General features: G+C 64.7%; 4 protein-coding genes across 4 annotated transcripts; all 4 read left to right on the forward strand.

The window, feature by feature from the left end:
* Window positions 1-436: 436 nt before the first annotated feature.
* On the forward strand, window positions 437-2,574 carry LOC137673983 (amine oxidase [copper-containing] 3-like). The gene is made up of 2 exons (XM_068419046.1): window positions 437-2,003; window positions 2,522-2,574. Exons 1-2 carry the CDS (start codon window positions 437-439, stop codon window positions 2,572-2,574), a joined length of 1,620 nt encoding a protein of 539 aa, XP_068275147.1.
* A 1,624-nt stretch (window positions 2,575-4,198) lies between these two features.
* On the forward strand, window positions 4,199-8,836 carry LOC137673777 (amine oxidase [copper-containing] 3-like). The gene is made up of 4 exons (XM_068418783.1): window positions 4,199-5,768; window positions 7,459-7,744; window positions 7,939-8,068; window positions 8,552-8,836. Exons 1-4 carry the CDS (start codon window positions 4,199-4,201, stop codon window positions 8,834-8,836), a joined length of 2,271 nt encoding a protein of 756 aa, XP_068274884.1.
* Window positions 8,837-10,261: 1,425 nt separating this feature from the next.
* Window positions 10,262-14,269, forward strand: LOC137673668 (amine oxidase [copper-containing] 3-like). The gene is made up of 4 exons (XM_068418623.1): window positions 10,262-11,852; window positions 11,951-12,236; window positions 12,930-13,059; window positions 13,198-14,269. Exons 1-4 carry the CDS (start codon window positions 10,283-10,285, stop codon window positions 13,498-13,500), a joined length of 2,289 nt encoding a protein of 762 aa, XP_068274724.1. The 5' UTR covers window positions 10,262-10,282; the 3' UTR covers window positions 13,501-14,269.
* A 2,449-nt stretch (window positions 14,270-16,718) lies between these two features.
* On the forward strand, window positions 16,719-20,352 carry G6PC1 (glucose-6-phosphatase catalytic subunit 1). The gene is made up of 5 exons (XM_068418490.1): window positions 16,719-17,487; window positions 17,851-17,960; window positions 18,658-18,766; window positions 18,986-19,101; window positions 19,536-20,352. Exons 1-5 carry the CDS (start codon window positions 17,258-17,260, stop codon window positions 20,045-20,047), a joined length of 1,077 nt encoding a protein of 358 aa, XP_068274591.1. The 5' UTR covers window positions 16,719-17,257; the 3' UTR covers window positions 20,048-20,352.
* Window positions 20,353-20,472: the final 120 nt, after the last annotated feature.

Consider the following 20,472-nt stretch of genomic DNA (forward strand, 5'->3'; position numbering starts at 1 on the left):
AGGAAGCAGCCTGATAAACAAGGAAATTTGGTGAGTTGCAAAGAGGTGAAATTCTACAGTGTGGCAACAATTCCCGGCTTGTCAGAGTCTGAGTGGTCCCAGCCACCTCAGGCTGACTTACAGGATCTTAGTTTTCACAGGCAGCCTCAGGAAGCTCGGCTGGCCTGAAAAAGTAACAGAATTACGTGAAACTTGTCTGAGTCACCTACCCTGCATCTCCACTAGTTCTTTCAGGGCACTGCTGGTGGAGGAGCTGCAGCTGAGAGAGGAGATCTGCCCTTTCTGGTCACCACGAATTTCAGATCTCCTCCCCTAGCCTCTCCCAGTCTTTTGTACTTGCCGTGCTAATCCATCCAGCGCAGCGTAAACTGACAGAGGCAGCAGCTAGAAACCCTGCTCTGGAGGCTGCTGTGAATGCCTCAGGACCCGCAGCACCATGCACATGAAAACGGTGCTCATCCTCCTCGTCCTGGCTTTAGCCACGATATTTGCCTTAGTCTGTGTGCTGCTGACCAGAGGAAGGGCCCCCAGCACCTGCCAGCACCAGCCCCCGGAGCAGGAGGGCACCGATGACGCCCAGAGCCTGGTCTTTGCCGATCTGACGCCCGAGGAGATGGTGCAAGTGGTGCGGTACCTGCAGGGGAACCTCGGCGTGCGGCTGGTTGACGCCCGGCGTGCGAAGCCCTCCGACAACTGCATCGCCTCCGTGGACGTGCAGGTGCCCGCCAAGGCAGAGGTGCTGCAGTTCCTGGACGGCGGGGGGGCTCGCCCCCCCCGCGAGGCGCTGGCCGTGCTGTACTTTGGGGACCAGCCAGAGCCCAACGTCACCGAGTACGTGGTGGGTCCGCTGCCTACGCCGGGGTATCACCGGGACGTCACGGTGCAGAAGTACGGCGGGAAGGTGCCGTACCACCGCAGACCAACTCTGGCTGTTGAACACAAACAGATTGCGGGTTTTTTAAAAAGCCGAGTGTTCCCCACGGCTCCATCTTTCATGCGTCAAGTAATGGAGTATGATGGAGCCAGCCTGGCAGCCCTGACGGCCGCTCCCCGGGGGTTCCGGTCTGGAGATCGCATCACCTGGTTTGCGCTGTTTCAGAACGTGAGCGGGTTCTTCGTGCACCCGGTGGGGCTGGAGGTGCAGGTGGACCACAGCAGCCTGGACGTCTCCCGGTGGGCGGTGAGCAGGGTCTTCTACAACGGGCAGTACTACAGGGACATGGCTCAGCTGGAGAGCGCCTACGTGCAGGGTCGTGTCAGCGTGGCCAAGGTGAGGAAGGCGCCGCGGGACGGGGGCTTCTCGTCCATGAAGCCCCGAGCGCCTTCGGCCGCGCTGTTCCCTTTGCAGTACGAGCCCCACGGTCCCCGCTACAGCGTCAGGAGCAACCACGTCCTCTTCCAGGCCTGGAGCTTTGCCTTCGGGATGAGCGTGAGCACGGGCCTGCGCCTGTTCGACATCCAACACAAGGGGGAGAGGGTTGCCTACGAAATCAGCGTCCAGGAGGCGTTGTCAGTGTACGGCTCCAACTGCCCCGGAGGGATGTCCACGAGGTACATGGACGGGAGCTTTGGCATCGGGCGCTACGCCTCCCCCTTGGTGCGAGGGGTCGACTGCCCGTACTCGGCCACCTACGTCGACACGCACGCTCTGTCCGAGAGCCTGAGCCCCAGCAAGAGAAAGGCTTCGCTCTGCATCTTTGAGCAGAACCTGGGCTCCCCGCTGAGGCGCCACTACTCCAACTTGCACTCGCTCTACTACGGGGGGCTGGTCAACTCCGCTCTCGTCGTCCGCTCCATTGCGACCGTGGGCAACTACGACTACGTGTGGGACTTCCTCTTCTACCAGAACGGGGCCATCGAAGGCAAGGTCCAGGCCACGGGGTACACGAGCTCGTCCTTTCTCCACGGGGATGGTCTGAGATACGGCAACAGGGTTTGGGAGCACACGCTGGGTACCATACACACCCATTCCGTCAACTATAAAGTGGACTTGGACGTGGGAGGTAGGTCTGGGTCTTCCTTTAATGTCTGCCATTACACTGGTAAACCCCAGAGCTTTGGGGGAATCGCCTCCTAGTCTGTGCAATCCCTAATAGCTGCCATCAGAACTCTGCTTTTTCCCTCTCCTAACCTCTTCTTTCATTGCTAAACTATTTTTCTATGTATAAAATAGTCTGTCAAGGTCATGGAGTTGAAGGCAGTGTGAATTGTCTGGGAGCTCTGTGTTCAGCCCGGGGAAAGCATGAAGGGCAGGAGCTGAGCGATGTTTGTGTTTCCTTGAGGCCTCACGTCTGGCAGGGTGCGTGTTGCCCCAGGCGCGGCCAGGCAGACAGGGAGACACAGCCCTGTCTGCGGGGCGAGGGTGTCAGCCGGCTCCTGCTGCACCTGAGCCTGCTCCTGGCGCTCCTTGTAACCTGGGAAAGCCCTTCTGTATCCCGGCTGCCCAGGGCGAAGCAGGGCAGCCTGGCCGGCGCTCCGCGGGGCTGAGCTTGTGCAGCTCTGTCCCCGCTCCTCTTTTGAGGAAACACTCGTAAGCTGGATCCTGAGTCTCGGGCTGCGAAGCCGCTGCAGTGAGCCAGTGAACTCCCCTGCTCCTCGCAGCGGCGCGGTTCTTGGCGGCGGATCCCTGCGGAGGGTTATTTGAGGCCAGGAGCAGCTCCTGGCGCCCGCCCCGGAGGCGCGGGGTGCTCAGCCGGGAAGGACAGCTCCGCTTCCCCTTGGAGGCCGTTCCAGTAACCGCAGGGCGGGAGGGTGCGGGGGCACTGGTGGTGCTGGGGCACAGGCTGGCAGCGTTAGGTGTCTGTTACTGAAACCTGCTCTGTGAAAGGCAGGGGAAAAAATGTTTTACATCTGCAGAGGACCAAAGAGATCGCTGGTAGGCAGCGGGCTGCGTCTGCGCCAGCCCAGGGAGAAGCGCAGCTCCGGTGACGCATGCTGCCTCCGGCACCGCGGGGAGCAGCCGCAGAGCTGCGTCCGTGGAGCTGCAGCCGGCTCCAGTGCGAGCGTTCAGTCCTGGCACGCGTCCTCTCCTGTGCCTGCCTGCGATGCAGTGGTTTGTGTGGCCTTGAATGGTGCTGCTGCTGGCGTTACGGTCGAGAATAGGGCTGGTACCGGTTCCCTTCCTGTAGGCAAGGCTCAAAAACGTGCTAAAATACAGTTCCTGCATGGTGGTAAGGTCCTTTTCCGTGACTGCTGTGCCCCTCCGTTCCCTGCTCTGTTCACAGACCCTGAGCCCCAGCTGCTGCAAAATGCTCGTGAGAAGAGTTGTGTAAAATCCTGGGTTTGTTCCCCGTGGCAAGGGAGCGGAGCCCTGTCCCGAGCGGTGGCGCTCGGGGCCCGCAGGGTGCTCGGGAGGTGCCCGGCAGGGTCCCCCCGTCCGAGCGCAGGGAAGGCAGGACTGCAGTGCAGAAAAATGGGACAGGACATCTCCCGCACAGGTTTCTTGGATCCTGATCTGAGGCTGGTGTGGGACCTGCAGGGAAAAAGGGCAATTACTCCCTGGCTGGAAGTGGGAATGAAAATGTAAGTTCCTAAATTAACATGATCACAAGGGGGTAAATTGATGGGTGCTGTAGTGGTTTCAGCCCCTGCTGGAGCCGGGCTGGAGCGGCCAGGTCCCTTCCCTCAGGGCTGGGAGGGACTTGGGGGCGACCGAGAATGGCGACAGGGAGAACAGGCGCGTGGAGGTGCCGGGGAGCCGGGCAGGTCTTGGGCTCTCCTGGAGCGCCAGCCTAGCCCGGCCCTTCAGGGCAGCGGGGCTGGTCCCGGGGCACCGGGGTGCGGAAGGAGCAGGGCCGGCCAGGCCTGTCCCCGCGGCATCGCTGCGCTCCCACATGAGACGGGACGGGGAGTCCTGGGAGACGCCGGGAGAAGCAAAGGCCCCTTGGGCAGACCGAGGCCGGGGCTCTTTGTGGTGTCACCCTGCAGCAGAGAAACCCATCGGCAGCTTGGGGAGCGAGTCAGGCGCTGGCTCCCCGCTGGCTGCCTCCGAGTGTGGGGTGGGGAGAAACAGGCTGAACTGGCCGGGACCTGTGATCTGCTCTTGGAGCCCCACGCGAGCTCCAGGCTCCATCCCCACCTCGCAGGCGACGCCGTTACGCCCACGGTCGGCAAATGAGTTAAGAGCCTGGTCTGCAGGCGAGGGACGTACTCTGGATGCTGCAGCCGAGCCCTGCGTGCTGCTGCTGCCCTCGGAGAGATGAACCCCAGACTCCCCTACGTTCTCCTGGTCGGGGCTGCGGTGATTATCTTCATTCTCTCCTGCATGCTGCTGAGCAGGGGCGGGAGATCACCCGGCTGTGAATCCCAGCCCCGCGTCATGGAGGAGACGGGCTCCGCGAGCCAGAGCCTGGTCTTTGCCGATCTGACGCCCGAGGAGATGGTGCAAGTGGTGCGGTACCTGCAGGGGAACCTCGGGGTGCGGCTGGTCGACGCCCGGCGTGCGAAGCCCTCCGACAACTGCATCGCCTCCGTGGACGTGCAGGTGCCCGCCAAGGCAGAGGTGCTGCGGTTCCTGGACGGCGGGGGGGCTCGCCCCCCCCGGGAGGCGCTGGCCATGCTGTACTTTGGGGACCAGCCAGAGCCCAACGTCACCGAGTACGTGGTGGGTCCGCTGCCCGCGCCGGGGTATCACCGGGACGTCACGGTGCAGAAGTACGGCGGGAAGGTGCCGTACCACCGCAGACCGATGCTGGGCAGCGAGTACGAGCAGCTGGGAGCATTCCTAGAGACTGTGGCGTTTGCTGCAGCCCCGACCTTCCTGAAGGAAGTGTTGGAGTACGACGGCACCAACGTGGTGTTCCAGACCACGGCCCCTCACGGGTTCCGGTCTGGAGACCGTAAGTCCTGGTTCATCGTGTTTCAGAACGTGAGCGGGTTCTTCGTGCACCCGGTGGGGCTGGAGGTGCAGGTGGACCACAGCAGCCTGGACGTCTCCCGGTGGGCGGTGAGCAGGGTCTTCTACAACGGGCAGTACTACAGGGACATGGCTCAGCTGGAGAGCGCCTACGTGCAGGGTCGTGTCAGCGTGGCCAAGGTGAGGAAGGCGCCGCGGGACGGGGGCTTCTCGTCCATGAAGCCCCGAGCGCCTTCGGCCGCGCTGTTCCCTTTGCAGTACGAGCCCCAGGGTCCCCGCTACAGCGTCAGGAGCAACCACGTCCTCTTCCAGGCCTGGAGCTTTGCCTTCGGGATGAGCGTGAGCACGGGCCTGCGCCTGTTCGACATCCGACACAAGGGGGAGAGGGTTGCCTACGAAATCAGCGTCCAGGAGGCGTTGTCAGTGTACGGCTCCAACTGCCCCGGAGGGATGTCCACGAGGTACATGGACGGGAGCTTTGGCATCGGGCGCTACGCCTCCCCCTTGGTGCGAGGGGTCGACTGCCCGTACTCGGCCACCTACGTCGACACACACGCTCTGTCCGAGAGCCTGAGCCCCAGCAAGAGAAAGGCTTCGCTCTGCATCTTTGAGCAGAACCTGGGCTCCCCGCTGAGGCGCCACTACTCCAACTTGCACTCGCTCTACTACGGGGGGCTGGTCAACTCCGCTCTCGTCGTCCGCTCCATTGCGACCGTGGGCAACTACGACTACGTGTGGGACTTCCTCTTCTACCAGAACGGGGCCATCGAAGGCAAGGTCCAGGCCACGGGGTACACGAGCTCATCCTTTCTCCACGGGGATGGTCTGAGATACGGCAACAGGGTTTGGGAGCACACGCTGGGTACGATACGCACCCATTCCATCAACTACAAAGTGGACTTGGACGTGGGAGGTAGGTCTGGATCTTGTCTCTCCTTTGTGTCCTCCCTGAGTACTTTCAGACTCTGAAAACTTGGCATTTTTTGCTCCACATACAGTTTTTTCTTTCCGTGTGTCAGGTAGGATGGTGTGCAGTCACAGAGCTGCCTCCCTTCTGTTCTTAGAGCACTGAAAAGCTGTTGTCGAACAGGGAGGGGTTCCCCTCTGTCCCCTGTGGTTACCCCTAAGTGCCGTGCGGGGCTGCAGCCTCCCGGGCTGGGTAACGCCAGCACCGCCCAGCCCCTGCCCTTGCCCCAGGGTCCTTCCCCTCCTGCCTGGGCAGATAGACCCAGCCCCAGCCCTGCCCCGCTGGCCTCAGCGCCGCTGGGGCTCTGCAGAATTTGGGGTGTTTCCCCTCCCTCCCTGTCCTGAGCCCCAAGTGACAGTCAGAGTCGATCAAGCTGGTTTGTTGGGATGGGGTTTCCAGCTCACATTCCTACATCCTACAGCTTTGTCGAGCTGCTCCTGCTGCCCGTGTGCGCGTGGGACAGGCAGCTGCCCGCTCCGCAGGGCTGTGGGCGCCGCAGGCGGGCGCTGGGCTGGCGGCCAGCTCTGGGCTTAGGGCTGTGCTGCGTTTCGCCAGGGGTACGAGGGATCCTTTGCTCACAGCAGCAACGGGAGCGTTGGCTGCACTTTTCTGGGTCTGCCCCTGCCATTTATGCCACAAATCTGTCCTCACACTCCTGCTGAAATTGCATTTGCTGCCATCTATTAAAAGTTTCCCAATTTCCTTTTAATTGGGAAACACAAATGTAGAGACTGTTCCGTGTGGTTTTAGGATGAGTTTTGAGTACTCAGGCAAAAACGGGAGATTGCAAAACTGCAAGAACAGGGAAAAGGAGATGAAATCAGAGTGTCGCTGCTGTCACTGGAGGTGTGGGGTTGGAAGTTTTGTTCACGTCAGAAAAGGGAAGAAAATGAGCACGGTGGCAGTTGTTGGTCGGGGATCCCCTTCCAAGGGGCTCTGGCTTGTGTGAACGGCCTTTACACAAGCTGGAAACGCGCGCAGGGCCGAGGGGAGCGGAGCACGGGACAGGCTGGGGGGTGAGCCCCAGCCCCTCTGCCAGAGCCACGCCGCCACCGGCCCTCCAGCGCGCTCAGCCAGCTCTTTGCTGCCTTGTCCCCAGGTTTATTTGCTCTTGTGCCCCTCCTGCTGCTCCGAGCCTCTGGCTCACGACTGTGGAAGGACCTGAACTGGGCGGCACTGCTCCAGTTCTGTGATGTGCAGATGCACTCGGAGCCTGGGCCCGTCCCAGCGCTTGCCAGCTCGCAGAGCACGTGCTGACGAGCACAAACGCGGTGCCTGGGCCGCCAGGCGCTTGAGCTCGTTAGGCTGTGCTTGCGCTGGGGAGCAAACCTGCCCTCCTGTGCCGGGACGGGGCTCCTCTCCTGCCCCTCGCACAGGGCGAGGGTCCCCATGGATGGTGGCGTCTGCCGCAGCGTGGTGTTGTCTGCGTCGTACAGCCACAGATGAACGTCCCCAACGTGCAGTCATGCTGCCGTGGAGCTGTGGAGCAGGAGCTGCTCTCACGAGCAGGAGCTGGTGCTCGAAGCCCAGAGTGCAGGAAGGGAGGATGGGGAGCACGAGCTCTGGGTGCAGCGATGTCCATGGGGAGCAGGTGACTGTGGGGATGCTCCTCAGTGACTTTGCTTTTGCTTTGCAGGAGTGAAAAACTCCCTGGTGGCCCACGACATGGCGTTTGAGATGACGCGGGCTCCCTGGAGCCCGGAGCAGCAGATGGAGCGGCCACGACTCACCAAGAAAGTCCTGGACACGGAGGACCAGGCTGCCTTCCTGCTCCAGTCGAAGATGCCCAGATACATCTACTTTGCGGCCAACAGCAAAAACAAGTGGGGCCACCAGCGTGGTTACAGGATACAGATCACCAGTTTTGCCGGGGACCACGTCCCCGAAGCCAGCTCCATGGAGAGGGCCATCAGCTGGGCAAGGTCAGGCTGCTCCGACTGGGGCGGTGGGTTCTCAGAGACACCCCCAGCCTCACCGGCTGGAGAGGCATCGTGTGGATGCTCCTGGGTGGGGAGGCACAGGGCAGACACTCTTCTGGGCTGGGGTTATTCTGTAGGGGCAGGCTTGTGCTCTGCCCTGACCAGGGGGCTGCTCTCATCTCTCTTCTTGTCCCCAGGTACCAGCTGGCTGTCACCAGGCGGAAGGAGGAGGAGCCCACCAGCACCAGCATCTACAACCAGAACGACCCCTGGACACCCACCGTCGCCTTCGCCGACTTCATCAACAACGAGACCATCACCAACGAGGTGGGTCGGGGTCCCCTGGGCTGGAGCCATGGTACCCAGCCCTGGGCAGGACAGCGGGCTCAGCTGGGAGAGCCGCAGCCCCGGGGAACAAGGGGAGCGGGTCTGAGGATCCCCTTTTCTGTGTATCTGCTCGGTGCTTTGGTCGGAGCGCGTGGGTCGGGGTGCAGAGCAGGAGCTCGTTTCTCCCTGTGGAGAAATGCTGGCAAAACGTCAGGAAAATCTCTGCGAGGCCAGGGCTTGGCCGTGGGGTCAGGGGAAGGGCCCTTCTGCTGGGTGGATGCCCGTGGCCGTGGGCAGGTCTCAGGGGAAGGGAGGGGACATTTCCCAGGAGCGGGGAGCTCGGCGTGTGGGAACGTGGCCGGGCTGGTGCCCGTGGGATCCCCTCCTGCTCTCCTGTAACTTCCCGTGGCCCCGGCGCAGACTTCGGTCGCTGCTGCTGCGGCTCCCGAGATAACTGCGGTCCTGTGGCTCCTCCCTGCCTAGGACCTGGTCGCCTGGATCACCGCTGGTTTCCTTCACATCCCGCACTCCGAGGATATTCCCAACACTGTGACGGTGGGAAATGCCGTCGGCTTTCTCCTGAGACCCTACAACTACTACGACCTGGACCCCTCCATATACTCGCACGACGGTGTGTTTTTCACCAGCGAGCAGGACTTCACGGCGTGTGAAATCAACCCTATCGCGTGCCTGCCCCAAACGGCCTCATGTTTGCCAAACTTCCCCCCGTTCACCTATGATGGTTTCCAGAATATGAGCAGGCTTTAACGCTACGGGACGACGTTAGGAGGTAGTCAGAGGCACCAGCGTGACTGTTCTGTCTCAGATTTTCAGTTTTTTAGTGAATTTGTCTCAATTTCTAGTTGTGCAATGACTTCACTTTTTATCATTGCTTTTAAAATAGTGCTCTTTAAAGGGGAAGCATAATCTTCCTGGCGCGACGCCAGATGGGAGTCTATGTGATCTCTGTTAATTGCTGAATTTGAGTCTGTTGCAGGAGGAAAGTGAGGAGAAAATCCTGTTTCTCTGCTGTAGAAGCAAGTGCTGTGTAGTGCCTCTCTCAGGTTAAAAAAATGGAAATGATTCCGGTCCAGTGCTCTCTCCGGTGTCTTGTTCTTACGACTGATGGCAGCATCTGCTGAGGGCATGATGCTGGGTCTGCACCATGTTCCCTGCACCCACAAACCAACCCAGCAGCGAGGCTCTGGGCACCCGCCCGGGCACAGGGACAGTCTGGCTGGAGGGACGGGCTGGGGACTCTGGGGGCTCCGGGAGGGGACCAAGGTGGGCGCTGGCACTCAGCTCTGTGGGTGCTTGGGGTGCGGGGAGCGGAGGGGGCTGTTGCAGGGAGGGGTCTCGCTGTCCCTCACCAGCACCATCCCCACGGGTGCTTCTGCATGAACCAGCTGAGCCTCAGCCCCGCGGGCAGCGCGTGGGGCAGCTCAGCCCCGCTCCAGGCTCCCGCTGGGCCGTGGGAGCTGCGCGGCTGCTGGCAACGCAGCACGGCCCGTGCCGCTGCCCCGTGGCCAGGATGCTCGGCAGGCTCTGCAGCCCTCATCCCACCTCGCAGCCCCGTCTGTGCCAGGATGTAGCCCAGGACCAGAAGGCACCTTTGAGGGGGTGACAAGCAGCTGTCCCCTTCCTCCCCGCCGGCTCCAGGGCTGGTGCCTCCCCACACGGGGGGTCGTCGGCAGCAGCGTGCGACGCTACGATGTCTCTGCGTGGGCTGTAGCTGCGCTGCTGGTGACGTGGGGCCGTGGCGGGATGGGGCCGCGGTGCTGTGCTCAGCGGTGCTCCGCACAGGAGCGTCATCCTTGCAGTCTGCTGCCTGCCCTGCTGTCTGCGTCTGCGGGGTTAAGAGAAGGCGGTGCAAGGAGACGTGTTTACCCCAAGTGACCGGATCCGTCCTCGCCGAGGGCTGCAGCGCGGCTGTGGGACAAGAGGGGACGGACAATGCAGAAGCGTTAAGTTTACTTAAAGTTATAACCCACTGGGGGAAGCAGAGCAAAGTTGCCTTTTATGGTTCCCAGCAAATCCCGGGCACGTCTGAGAACATCCCCCTGCAAGCTCCTCCGGGCTGTTCCCTGTTGAGAAAACAAGGGAAAAAACAAACCCAGCCCAACCCAGCCCCTTCTGTCGGTGCGTCCCCGGGAGGATTCTGCAGCTGGAAACCCGCCCTGCAGGACTGCGGGAGCTCTCAGTGCCTCAGCAGCCATGAACGTGAAAACCGCGCTCGTCCTCCTCGTCCTGGCTTTAGCCACGATATTTGCCTTAGTCTGTGTGCTGCTGACCAGAGGAAGGGCCCCCAGCACCTGCCAGCACCAGCCCCCGGAGCAGGAGGGCACCGATGACGCCCAGAGCCTGGTCTTTGCCGATCTGACGCCCGAGGAGATGGTGCAAGTGGTGCGGTACCTGCAGGGGAACCTCGGCGTGCAGCTGGTTGACGCCCGGCGTGCGAAGCCCTCCGACAACTGCATCGCCTCCGTGGACGTGCAGGTGCCCGCCAAGGCAGAGGTGCTGCAGTTCCTGGACGGCGGGGGGGCTCGCCCCCGCCGCGAGGCGCTGGCCGTGCTGTACTTTGGGGACCAGCCAGAGCCCAACGTCACCGAGTACGTGGTGGGTCCGCTGCCCGCGCCGGGGTATCACCGGGACGTCACGGTGCAGAAGTACGGCGGGAAGGTGCCGTACCACCGCAGACCCGTTACTGGCAAGGAGTACGTGGATATCAATGCCCTCATCCAGCGGGAGCTGGGAAAGGCACCACACTTCCTTGCTGCGTGCTGCGAGTCCGATGGGACCGACCTGGCCGCCCTCACGACGGCCCCGCGGGGCTTCAAGTCTGGTGACCGCATGACCTGGTTTGTCCTCTTCCACGACGTGGCTGGCACGGGCTACTACCTCTCGCCGGTGGGGCTGGAGGTGCTGGTGGAGCACAGGGACCTCCGCGTCTCCCGCTGGCGGCTGCGCCAAGTCTTCTACAACGGCCGGTACTACCCCAGCATGGCGGACCTGGAGGACGCGTTTCTGGCCAATTTCATGGAGGTCGTCAGGATCGAGAAGCCGCAGGCTGGAACGGTGCTGGGCTCGATGAGACCCCGGCGCCCGCCCGGCTCCCCGGGGCCGCTGCAGTACGAGCCCCAGGGTCCCCGCTACAGCATCAGGAACAACCGCGTCACCTTCCAGGGCTGGAGCATCGCCTTCGGCATGAACCCCAACTCCGGCCCGCGCCTCTTTGACATCAGGTACCGCGGGGAGAGGATTGTCTACGAGCTGAGTCTCCAGGAAGCCTTGGCCCTGTACGGCTCCAACTGCCCCGGGGGCATGTCGACCCGCTACCTCGACGGGAGCTTCGGCATCGGCAGGTTTGCCTACGAGCTCGTCCGGGGCCTCGACTGCCCCTACACGGCCACCTACGTGGACCGGCACTACCTGGCGGAGTCAGAGACCCCCAAAACCAACCAAAACTCGCTCTGCATTTTCGAGCACGACGCTGCCCTCCCTCTGCGGCGCCACTTCTCCGACTTGCAGTCCTTGTACTACGGCGGGCTGCGGAAAACCGCGCTGGTCATCCGCGCCATCTCCACTCTCATCAACTACGACTACGTCTGGGACTTCATGTTCCACAGCAGCGGGGCCGTGGAGGTGCGGGTGCACGCCACCGGCTACATCAGCTCCTCCTTCCTCCACGGCCGCGGCACTGACTATGGCAACAGGGTTGGGCCCCACACGCTGGGGACGATGCACCTCCACCACATCCACTACAAGGTGGACCTGGATGTCGGCGGTAGGTCTGGGCGCCTGCGTGCAGGGCCGCGGTTCGCTGGGGGCTGCAGCTCTGCCTGGGGTGTGGAGCTCGAGAGGGTTTTCCCTTTTGCTTCACAGGGCAGCTGAACTCTCTGGACACCCAGGACATGGGCTACGAGGTCGTGAAAGACCCCTGGAGCGCGCAGAACACCATCGAGCGGCCGTACCTCCGCAGGGAGAGGCTGGCGAGGGAGGAGGAGGCGGCGTTCCCCCTCAACGCCCCCATGCCCCGCTACGTCTCCTTTGCCAGCCCCGAGCCCAACAAGTGGGGGCACCCGCGCAGCTACCGGATCCAGATCGCCAGCTCCGCCGGGGAGCACCTGCCCGTGAGCAGCGCCATGGAGAGGGCCATCAGCTGGGGCAGGTGGGTGCTGGCTGGGGCGCGTGTGGCCCTCGCCCCCGCGCCTCCCACCCTGACACTGCGTCCCCGCGAGCCTGCGCCAGGCTGCAGGGAAGGGTTAAACAGTCAACGCATATTTTTTTGGCTCTGAAAATCCCTTGAAAAGTTGCTCAATGACATCTGTTCATAGCAGTTCGCAGGCAGGAATCTGACCCTAGATAAGATTAATTTAGAGCAATCACATGTGTTTTTTCCTGTGAGGGCAGCGAGGCTGTGGGGCGAGCTCCCCGGGGAAGCATTGGCATCCCCAGGTCTTGACGTCGTCATGCAAGGACAGAATGTCTGTTGGAAAATGCTTGGGATGAGCACAGAGCTGGGTCACTGCCAGGGTGAAATGCAACAGCCCATGGTCTGGGGGAGGTTGGAGGGGTTAAAAATGGCTGTGGCTGAAGGGAGCGTGCCGGGCAGCGAGCAGCAGCGTCTGCACCTGGGTGCGTTCACGCAGTCGCGGGCAGCGAGCGATCCCCAGCAAGCCCGAAGGTGCCGGGGTTGCTGCTGGGGGCTGCCGCACTGGTCCCTGCCAGCCCTTCCCTCCCTGGCCTGGGACAGACCGTGTCCCTGGGCACGCACCGTTTTGCCGGTGCATCCCCAGGGCGATGCCGCAGCCGCCCTGCCCCATGCCGGCACGGACGGGCCCCTCTGCTCCCGTGCCGGCAGGTACCAGCTGGCCGTCACCCGGCGCAAGGAGGAGGAGCCCACCAGCACCAGCATCTACAACCAGAACGACCCCTGGACACCCACCGTCACCTTCGCCGACTTCATTGACAACGAGACCATCACCAACCAGGTGGGTCGGGGTCCCCGGGGCGGAGGGGGCCCAGCACCGCGGCGCTGCCCTGGCTCCTGCCCCGGCCAGAGGCTTCCCCCATCCTACAGCTGGAGGGCTCCGCTCAGCCTGACGGCACCCGGCTCCCCTCTGGCCCAGGACCTGGTCGCCTGGATCTCGGTGGGGTTCCTGCACGTCCCCCACGCTGAAGACATCCCCAACACAGTGACTGTGGGCAACGGCGTCGGCTTTTTCCTGAGGCCCTACAACTACTTCGACGAGGATCCCTCGGTGGAGTCGCCCGACAGCGTCTACTTCAGCCCCGAGCAGGACGCCGGCGCGTGCGGGGCCAACCCCCTGGCCTGCCTGCCCTCCGTCGCTGCCTGCGCCCCCCACCTGCCCCCCTTCCGCTACGGGGGCTTCCTCAACCTCAGCCTGGCCCCTCTGCCCGGCGGGCTCTGATGGGGCCGGGGCCGCCGCTGCCCCTGTCCCCACCGGTGCAGGCGGTCTGTGTGCGGCTGTCGGGTGCGTTCTTGGAGGGGCTCCAGTGTTGGGGGGGGCACGGGCTGGCCCTGCCGCCGCACCGGGACCTGCCCTCACCATCCCGGGGATGTGGCATGCTCAGGGTCAGGTCTTTGGAGGAGCTCAGCTCTCGTTTCAGCGCCACAACGCTGCTGAAGGCAGACTCAAAGCCTCTGAAAAAACAGCCCCTAGGAGTGAGTTTTGGAGACCCCGTCCAGGAGGCCACCCAAAGGGCTGCGGGGTGCCCACGGCCACCCTCCTCCCCCGGGGCCAGGGCTCCTGCCGCCTCCCCAAGGTAGGTCAGTGCGTGCTGGGTGATGGTGCTGGCCAGGGCTGGGCGCCGCACAAAGCCACGGCTCGCCTTGGGGCTGGGGTCCGCACCGAGGTTTTGCCCGGGGGGGCCGGAGCAGGTGGCGTGGAGGCCGCTGTGGCCCGGCCTCAGCCCGGGGGCGTTGGGCCGCGGGGATCCAGCAGCTCCAGGATGCCCAAAACGTCCACCCCGGCCCCGCGGCCGCTGCAGCTCCAGGGCTGCTGGGGCCCGGTCGACGCTGAGCTCTGGCTGCTGCGGCGGTGCCAAGCTCTGGGGACGGGGACAGGGACGGTGCTGGGCTACAGTGGGAGCACGCTGCAGGACGGCGGGACGGGCACGCCCCAGCTGAGCTGCCTGATGTCCCCCCATCCCCAATAAACAGACACCCGGGTGCTTTTTCTGACCAAACTGTTTGTATCTCACGGGTGCTGCTGCGGCTCCTGCGGCTGGTGGCCGGAGCCCCGGCACTGCTCATGCTGTGGGCGCTGGTATGGGACGGTCCTGGCTCTGCTCGGTGGCACTGGCGGGGGGCCAGGGGCTGTGGGGCCAGCACAGCGCCTGGCACAGCTGTGGGGGCACCAGCCACGCTCCTGGACCCCGGGCGCTGGCGGGAGGGTCCTGACGGGGAAATGGGACAAACACGGGAGTTAATGTGTAACGGCCGGACCGAGCACATCCCTCGGGCCTGGCCTTGGCTGCTGCCCAGCACGCTCAGCCCCCGCTGCAGCGGGGACCCTTGCTCCCGTGCCCCCGGCTGCACACACAGCCCTGCGCTGAGGGGTCCCCCCGCTCCGGAGCCCGTCCCCGCTGCGCTGGGCTGGGCTGGGGACACGGAGGGGCTTGGTGAGGGCGGGGGGAAGGTGGCAGCCAGCCGGCTCCCGGCCTCCGCTGTGTGCCCGTGTGTTTGCGGGCGCTGCCTGGACTCTGCCCGCGTGCTGACATAGGCAAGGCCAGACCCGGCTCGCTGCCCAGCCCCGGACCCTGCGGTAGGCGGGGAACTTTCTGGATGAAACGCTGGCACCGTGTGTGGCACGGTATGTTATGGCACCACGTGTGCCATGTGTGTCACGGTGCGTTACGGCACCGCATGTGCTGCACCTCCCACGGTGCCTCGGGAACCGCGGGGACACCATGTCCCGCAGCCAGCCACTGCCGCTCCCCAACCCCCAACCCCTTTTGCCCCCGTTTTCTGCTGTGAAATCTCTCAGGGGGATTTATTGCTGACTGTTTCAAAATACTTCTGGCGCAGAAGCCAAGTCTGGTGCATTCCTTCGTGCTGGCCAAGCCACTCTTGGTCGAGGACCCTGGAATGAGCTGTCGGGGAATTTGTTTTGCAAGAGTAATTCCCTTTCTGTGCAAGCTTCTGCTTTGTTGGGTTTTTCTGTAGGTTGGGAGCTCGGTCCGGGGGCTGGACACCCGGGTCCGTCTCCCCCAGGCGCAGCGAGGCCGGGCTGGGAGGCACAGGGAGGAGCAGCCCAGGGCGGGGATGTGCCTGCGGCCAGGGCTGATCCCGCAGCGTTTGCACCGGTTCCTTCACGTGTGTTTCCCGTTCGCTGACGGCAGCTGGGAAACCGCCGCTCGACAGGGCCGGCGTGAGGCCCCCGGGGCTGACCTGGCCCCGCTCCCTGGCACGGTGACGCTGCCGCAGCCACGCTCTGTCCCGGGGCTGGAGCTGGGTCCGGCCAGCCTGGGCCAAGGGTGCTGAGCGCCCAGCCAGGCTTTTGCTGCGCCCTTGTCTCCCTGCGCTCGGGAGCGCCAGCCCGGCGTGGAGCGAGGGTGCCAGGAGGGATCCCGGCCGCCACTGCCCGGCGGGCAGCTCCCGGTGCCAAGGCCAGGCTGCCCACGGAGCACAGGCACAGGCTGTGGCTGCGGATCTGCCCTGGCAGCCCCAGCCTGGCGCTGCTGAACGTGAGGCCGACCGAGGCAGAGCTGTGACCATCCGGCTGCTGTCAGAGCGTGGGCGTCTGCAAACACGATCCCTCTTCCTCAGCTGACAGCTCCAAGCGTGGCCCTTGCCTGTGTTCTGGGGAGGAAGGTTTGCCGTGTTTTTGGAAGGTTTGCCGTGTTTTTGCCTGTCAGACCCCACGGCCCCCGGGGCTGCCCGCAGCCCCCGCTGTCTGTGGGCCGGCCACGGCGCTGGACACGACCTCTGCCCACTCTGCGCCCTGGCCAACAGCGCAGGGTGGCGGTTCAAGGATCTTGACCTGAACTTTCTCGAGGAAGGAGATAAGTGATGCATTTTCACTGGCTGCTAATCATTAACGCCGCGTTGCCCGTCCCCCCCACGGCAGCTGCCCACTCTGCGGTGGGGGCTCAGGCTGGTCCGTGTGCCGGCAGCCGTGGTGGCCACCAGAGCTGCGGAGGGAGGTTTCTCCTGCCAGGCTGACCCTGTGTCCCCGGCTCCTGGACACAGCTCTCCCTGTGCCTCATTCACTGTTACCTCCCTGGGGAGAACAGGGCGATAGATCTGTGGTGCCGGCGCTGCTGCCAGCGCGGCGTGGCCATGGGCAGGGACCCGGCACCCACGGGATGAGCGGCGTGTTGGGCTCTGTCCCCTCAGCCGGGGTCTGACAGGGCAGTTTTGTGCCCGAGGGGGTTAACCCAGGGGAGCGGTGTTGGGAGGAATGCCTGCCCTCCCAGGGGACCTCACCTGCAAATGGCCTTTAACCCCAGGAGACCAGAAAAACATCACTGGCAGCCAGCAGCTCCCCCGGCCTCCCTGTCTGAGGCTGCGGGGAGCTCCAGGAACGGCTTGGAAAGTTTCCCATTACACGGAGCCCTGGTTAAATCAGCCGCGGCAGTGAGGCGCTTTTCCATCAGCTGAGGTTTCAGCCAACGTGGAGGTGGTGGGCAGGCAGCCCCCCACGCCACACATGACCCCGTCCACACTCCTGGGCATCCCTGCGGTGCTCGGCGGTGCCTGCGGTGATGGCAGAGAGAACGTCAGAGCCCGGGGCTGCGGCAGGGCTGTTGGCAGAGCGCGGGTGCTTGAATCCCCTCCCCGATCACAGGGCAAACGGAGGCTCTGCAGGAGCTGTGGGACTGTTGTAGCGGGTGGCAGGAGGAGCGGGGGCTGCGGGACCCCCGAGCGAGGCAGCCGCCTGCGCACTGCGGGGCGGGGAAGGGCCGGGGGGCTGGTGCCGGAGCACCCCCCGCTCCACCAGCCCCACGCACCCTCAGAGCCTGTTTTTTCCCCTTTACATAAGTTGTTCCAAACATGTTTGTAACAACCCCCCGGTGATGCACCTTTGGCAAAAGTGGTTTTGGGTCCAAAGATCAGTGCTGGGACAAGTGACCTGCCCGCAGCAAACAAGAGCCCGCAGAGTATAAAACCCCGTCGGGGCGGTGGAGTGCGGGACAGCCCGAGGGCAGCGGCTACGGAGGAGGATGGAGGCCGGCATGGACGTCCTGCACGACACGGGCCTCCAGGCAACGCGCTGGCTGCAGCAGCACTTCCAGGGCTCCCAGGACTGGTTCCTCTTCATCTCCTTCGCCGCCGACCTCAGGAATGCGTTCTTTGTCCTCTTCCCTGTCTGGTTCCACGCCAGCGAGTCGGTGGGCATCAGGCTCGTGTGGGTGGCCGTGATCGGAGACTGGCTCAACCTCGTCTTCAAGTGGTGAGTGGCCCCGTGTGCGTGTGACAGGGACGGGTGCCTCTGCCGCTGATGCCACCACGAGACAGTTGCTCTTGGCCTGAAAAAGCCTCAGAGGGAAGGGACGCTGCTCCTCTTGTGCAGTGCGTTGACTTGCTCCTGGGAAGTTCTTGCTCTTCCCCTTCAGGGACCGGGGACGGGGACATGGACCGGCAGTGGCGGCTGCCGGGACCAAGCGCCCAGCTGGGTGCTGTGTCTGTCGGGACGCCCTGGACCACTCATGGGTCCTTTGCCTCTTCCAGCTCCCAGGCCAGAGCTGACACCGCAGCCGTGCCCAGCTGCTCTGGTGCTCAGGGCCCCCACATCCCCCCTCTCCTTTCTTTTCAGGATCCTCTTTGGAGAGAGACCGTACTGGTGGGTCCACGAGACTGACTATTACAGCAACTCCTCCGCCCCAGAGATCCAGCAGTTCCCACTCACCTGCGAGACCGGCCCCGGTAGGTCCCTGGCCCCAGTAGGGTCCCTGGCCCCAGTAGGTCCCCAGCCCCAGCGGGGGCAGAGGGCACTGCCCAGGGGGACCTGCCCACCCCGGTCCCCACTCTGGGTCTCGGTCCCCGCTGACCGCACACCCTGAGCTGGCTCTTGGCGGGGGGGCGTTGCTGGTCCCATCCCGGGGACGCCGGCCGTGCCTGCAGCGGTGGAGGCAGGGCAGCCCCTGTGCAGAGCAGACCTTGACCCTCGGTGCAGACGTGGCGGTTCCGCACAAACCCTGGCCCGTGCCGGGGCCGTGCTCTGCCCTCCAGCCCCAGGTGGCAGCTGCCCCATGGGGAAGGGTCTTGCCTGGTGCTGGGGCAGCCCTGTCTGTGCTCCCCACAGGCGCCGGGGCAGGGCTGCTGGCATCCCCGGCGCGCTCGGCGCAAGCCGTCAGGACAGTCAGTGCCCTCTGCCCAGCCTTGCATGGCAGACGGGCTGCGGAGCCCCGGGCTGTCCCCCCGCCCCAGCCTTGCCTGCACCCGGGGACGGAGCTGGGCGCCCACCGCAGAGGTGGCACCGCAGCCGCCCAGGGATGGGTGCTGGGGGCCGTACCACCCTGTGCTGCAGCCCCGGGGCTGGGCTGGTGCCCGGGAGCCGCCCCGGCACAAGGGCACAGCTTGCTCTGAAGTGGGGGTCTGACCTGGGACTTTCTTCGCCCAGGGAGCCCCTCTGGCCACGCCATGGGCGCAGCAGGCGTGTACTACGTCATGGTGACAGCCCTCCTCTCCAGTGCCGCGGGGAAGAAGCCGTCGAGGACACTCAGCTACTGGTAAGCTGTGCACCAAAGCCACCCGTGCTGGGCCGGGGCTGCTCCCGAGCCCATCGAGGCACAGGGCCATGGGCAGAGAGCGGGGCCGTGGCACCCCAGGCGGGGTGTGCACGAGGACTGGCTTGGTGGGTGGCCTGGAGCTGCTCGGGGTGCGCGATGGCGGTACCCCGGGCAGCACGAGCCGGCCCTGGCACCGACGTGGCCGCCCGCCCCTCGCAGGGTGCTGTGGTCGGTGCTGTGGACGGGGTTCTGGGCAGTTCAGGTCTGCGTCTGCCTGTCCAGAGTCTTCATTGCCGCCCACTTCCCCCACCAGGTCATCGCGGGGGTCATCTCAGGTGAGTGCATCAGACCCCCCCCGTCCCCTTCCCCATGTCACCGCCATGCCGGACCACAGCACCGGCCAGGACGGGCGCACGGCCTGACGGTGCCCTCCGGGACGTGCCTTTGTCCCTGTCCCATGTGGGGCACGAGCCCCAGTCGGGCGGGCAGGGCACGGCCAGGCGCTCCTGGGCTCTGAGGGATGGTGAGCGTGGCCCCAAGGCGCAGGCAGGGCAGGGCTGCGGTGTGAAAGGGCTGTCACTGGGCGAGGGAGCAGAATCGGCCCCCGTGAGCAACGGGCGCAGCCGTGGCCACCGGGGCAGTCAGCACCGCGCGGAGCCCCGGGGTAGCCCCAGCACGCCCAGGACTGCGGGGCCGCCCGGCTCCACCGCCCTGGGCCGGCGATCTCTCGCTGAGCGGCGCCGCCTCCACTCCCGTTTCGTTCCCGCAGGGATGGCCGTGGCCAAGACTTTCCAGCACGTCCGCTGCATCTACCACGCCAGCCTCCGCCGGTACCTGGGCGTCACCTTCTTCCTCTTCAGCTTCGCCCTGGGCTTCTACCTGCTGCTGCGGGCGCTCGGCGTGGACCTGCTCTGGACGCTGGAGAAGGCGCAGAAGTGGTGTGCCCACCCCGAGTGGGTCCACATCGACACCACCCCCTTCGCCAGCCTCCTCCGTAACCTGGGCATCCTCTTCGGGCTGGGGCTGGCCCTCAACTCCCACATGTACCTGGAGAGCTGCCGGGGGAAGCAGGGCCAGCAGCTGCCCTTCCGCCTGGGCTGCGTCGCCGCCTCCCTCCTCGTCCTACACCTCTTCGACGCCTTCAAGCCGCCCTCCCACATGCAGCTGCTCTTCTACGTCCTCTCCTTCTGCAAGAGCGCGGCTGTGCCGCTGGCCACCGTCGGCCTCATCCCCTACTGCGTCTCCCAGCTCCTGGCCACGCAGGACAAGAAGGCTGCCTAGGGGCGTCCCCGCAGGTAACGGTGCGGCCGCCCCGGCTCTGGGCTCGGGGGCACTCGCCGGACCGTGGGTGCACCCCGGCCACTGTTGGCTCCCCACTAAACCTGCACGGACTGACCCTGCACCGGGAGCGGGCTGTGACAGCCGGGCTGGCGGCGCTGCTGGACGGCTCCCGCGGCACAGACCCACAACGCCAGTCCTGCTGTAGGCTTGGGCGGTCTGCGGCCAGTGATGCCCAGCGAGCCCCGTGCTCCCAGGGCTCTCCTGCTGCCCTTCCCGTGCCCACGCGTGGGGGGCATCAGCCCAGGGCCCTGCGGCAGCAGGGGAAAGAGCCTGCGCTCCCCTTCAGCTGCAGGGCTGGGGATGGTGCCACCGGAGCAAGGTGCTCGCCCATGGGGCTCGGGGTCTGCTGGCAAAGAAACTCTGTC

Source organism: Nyctibius grandis, chromosome 26 (genome assembly GCF_013368605.1).
Source record: "Nyctibius grandis isolate bNycGra1 chromosome 26, bNycGra1.pri, whole genome shotgun sequence".
In the NCBI taxonomy this organism is placed as follows: Eukaryota; Metazoa; Chordata; class Aves; order Nyctibiiformes; family Nyctibiidae; genus Nyctibius; species Nyctibius grandis.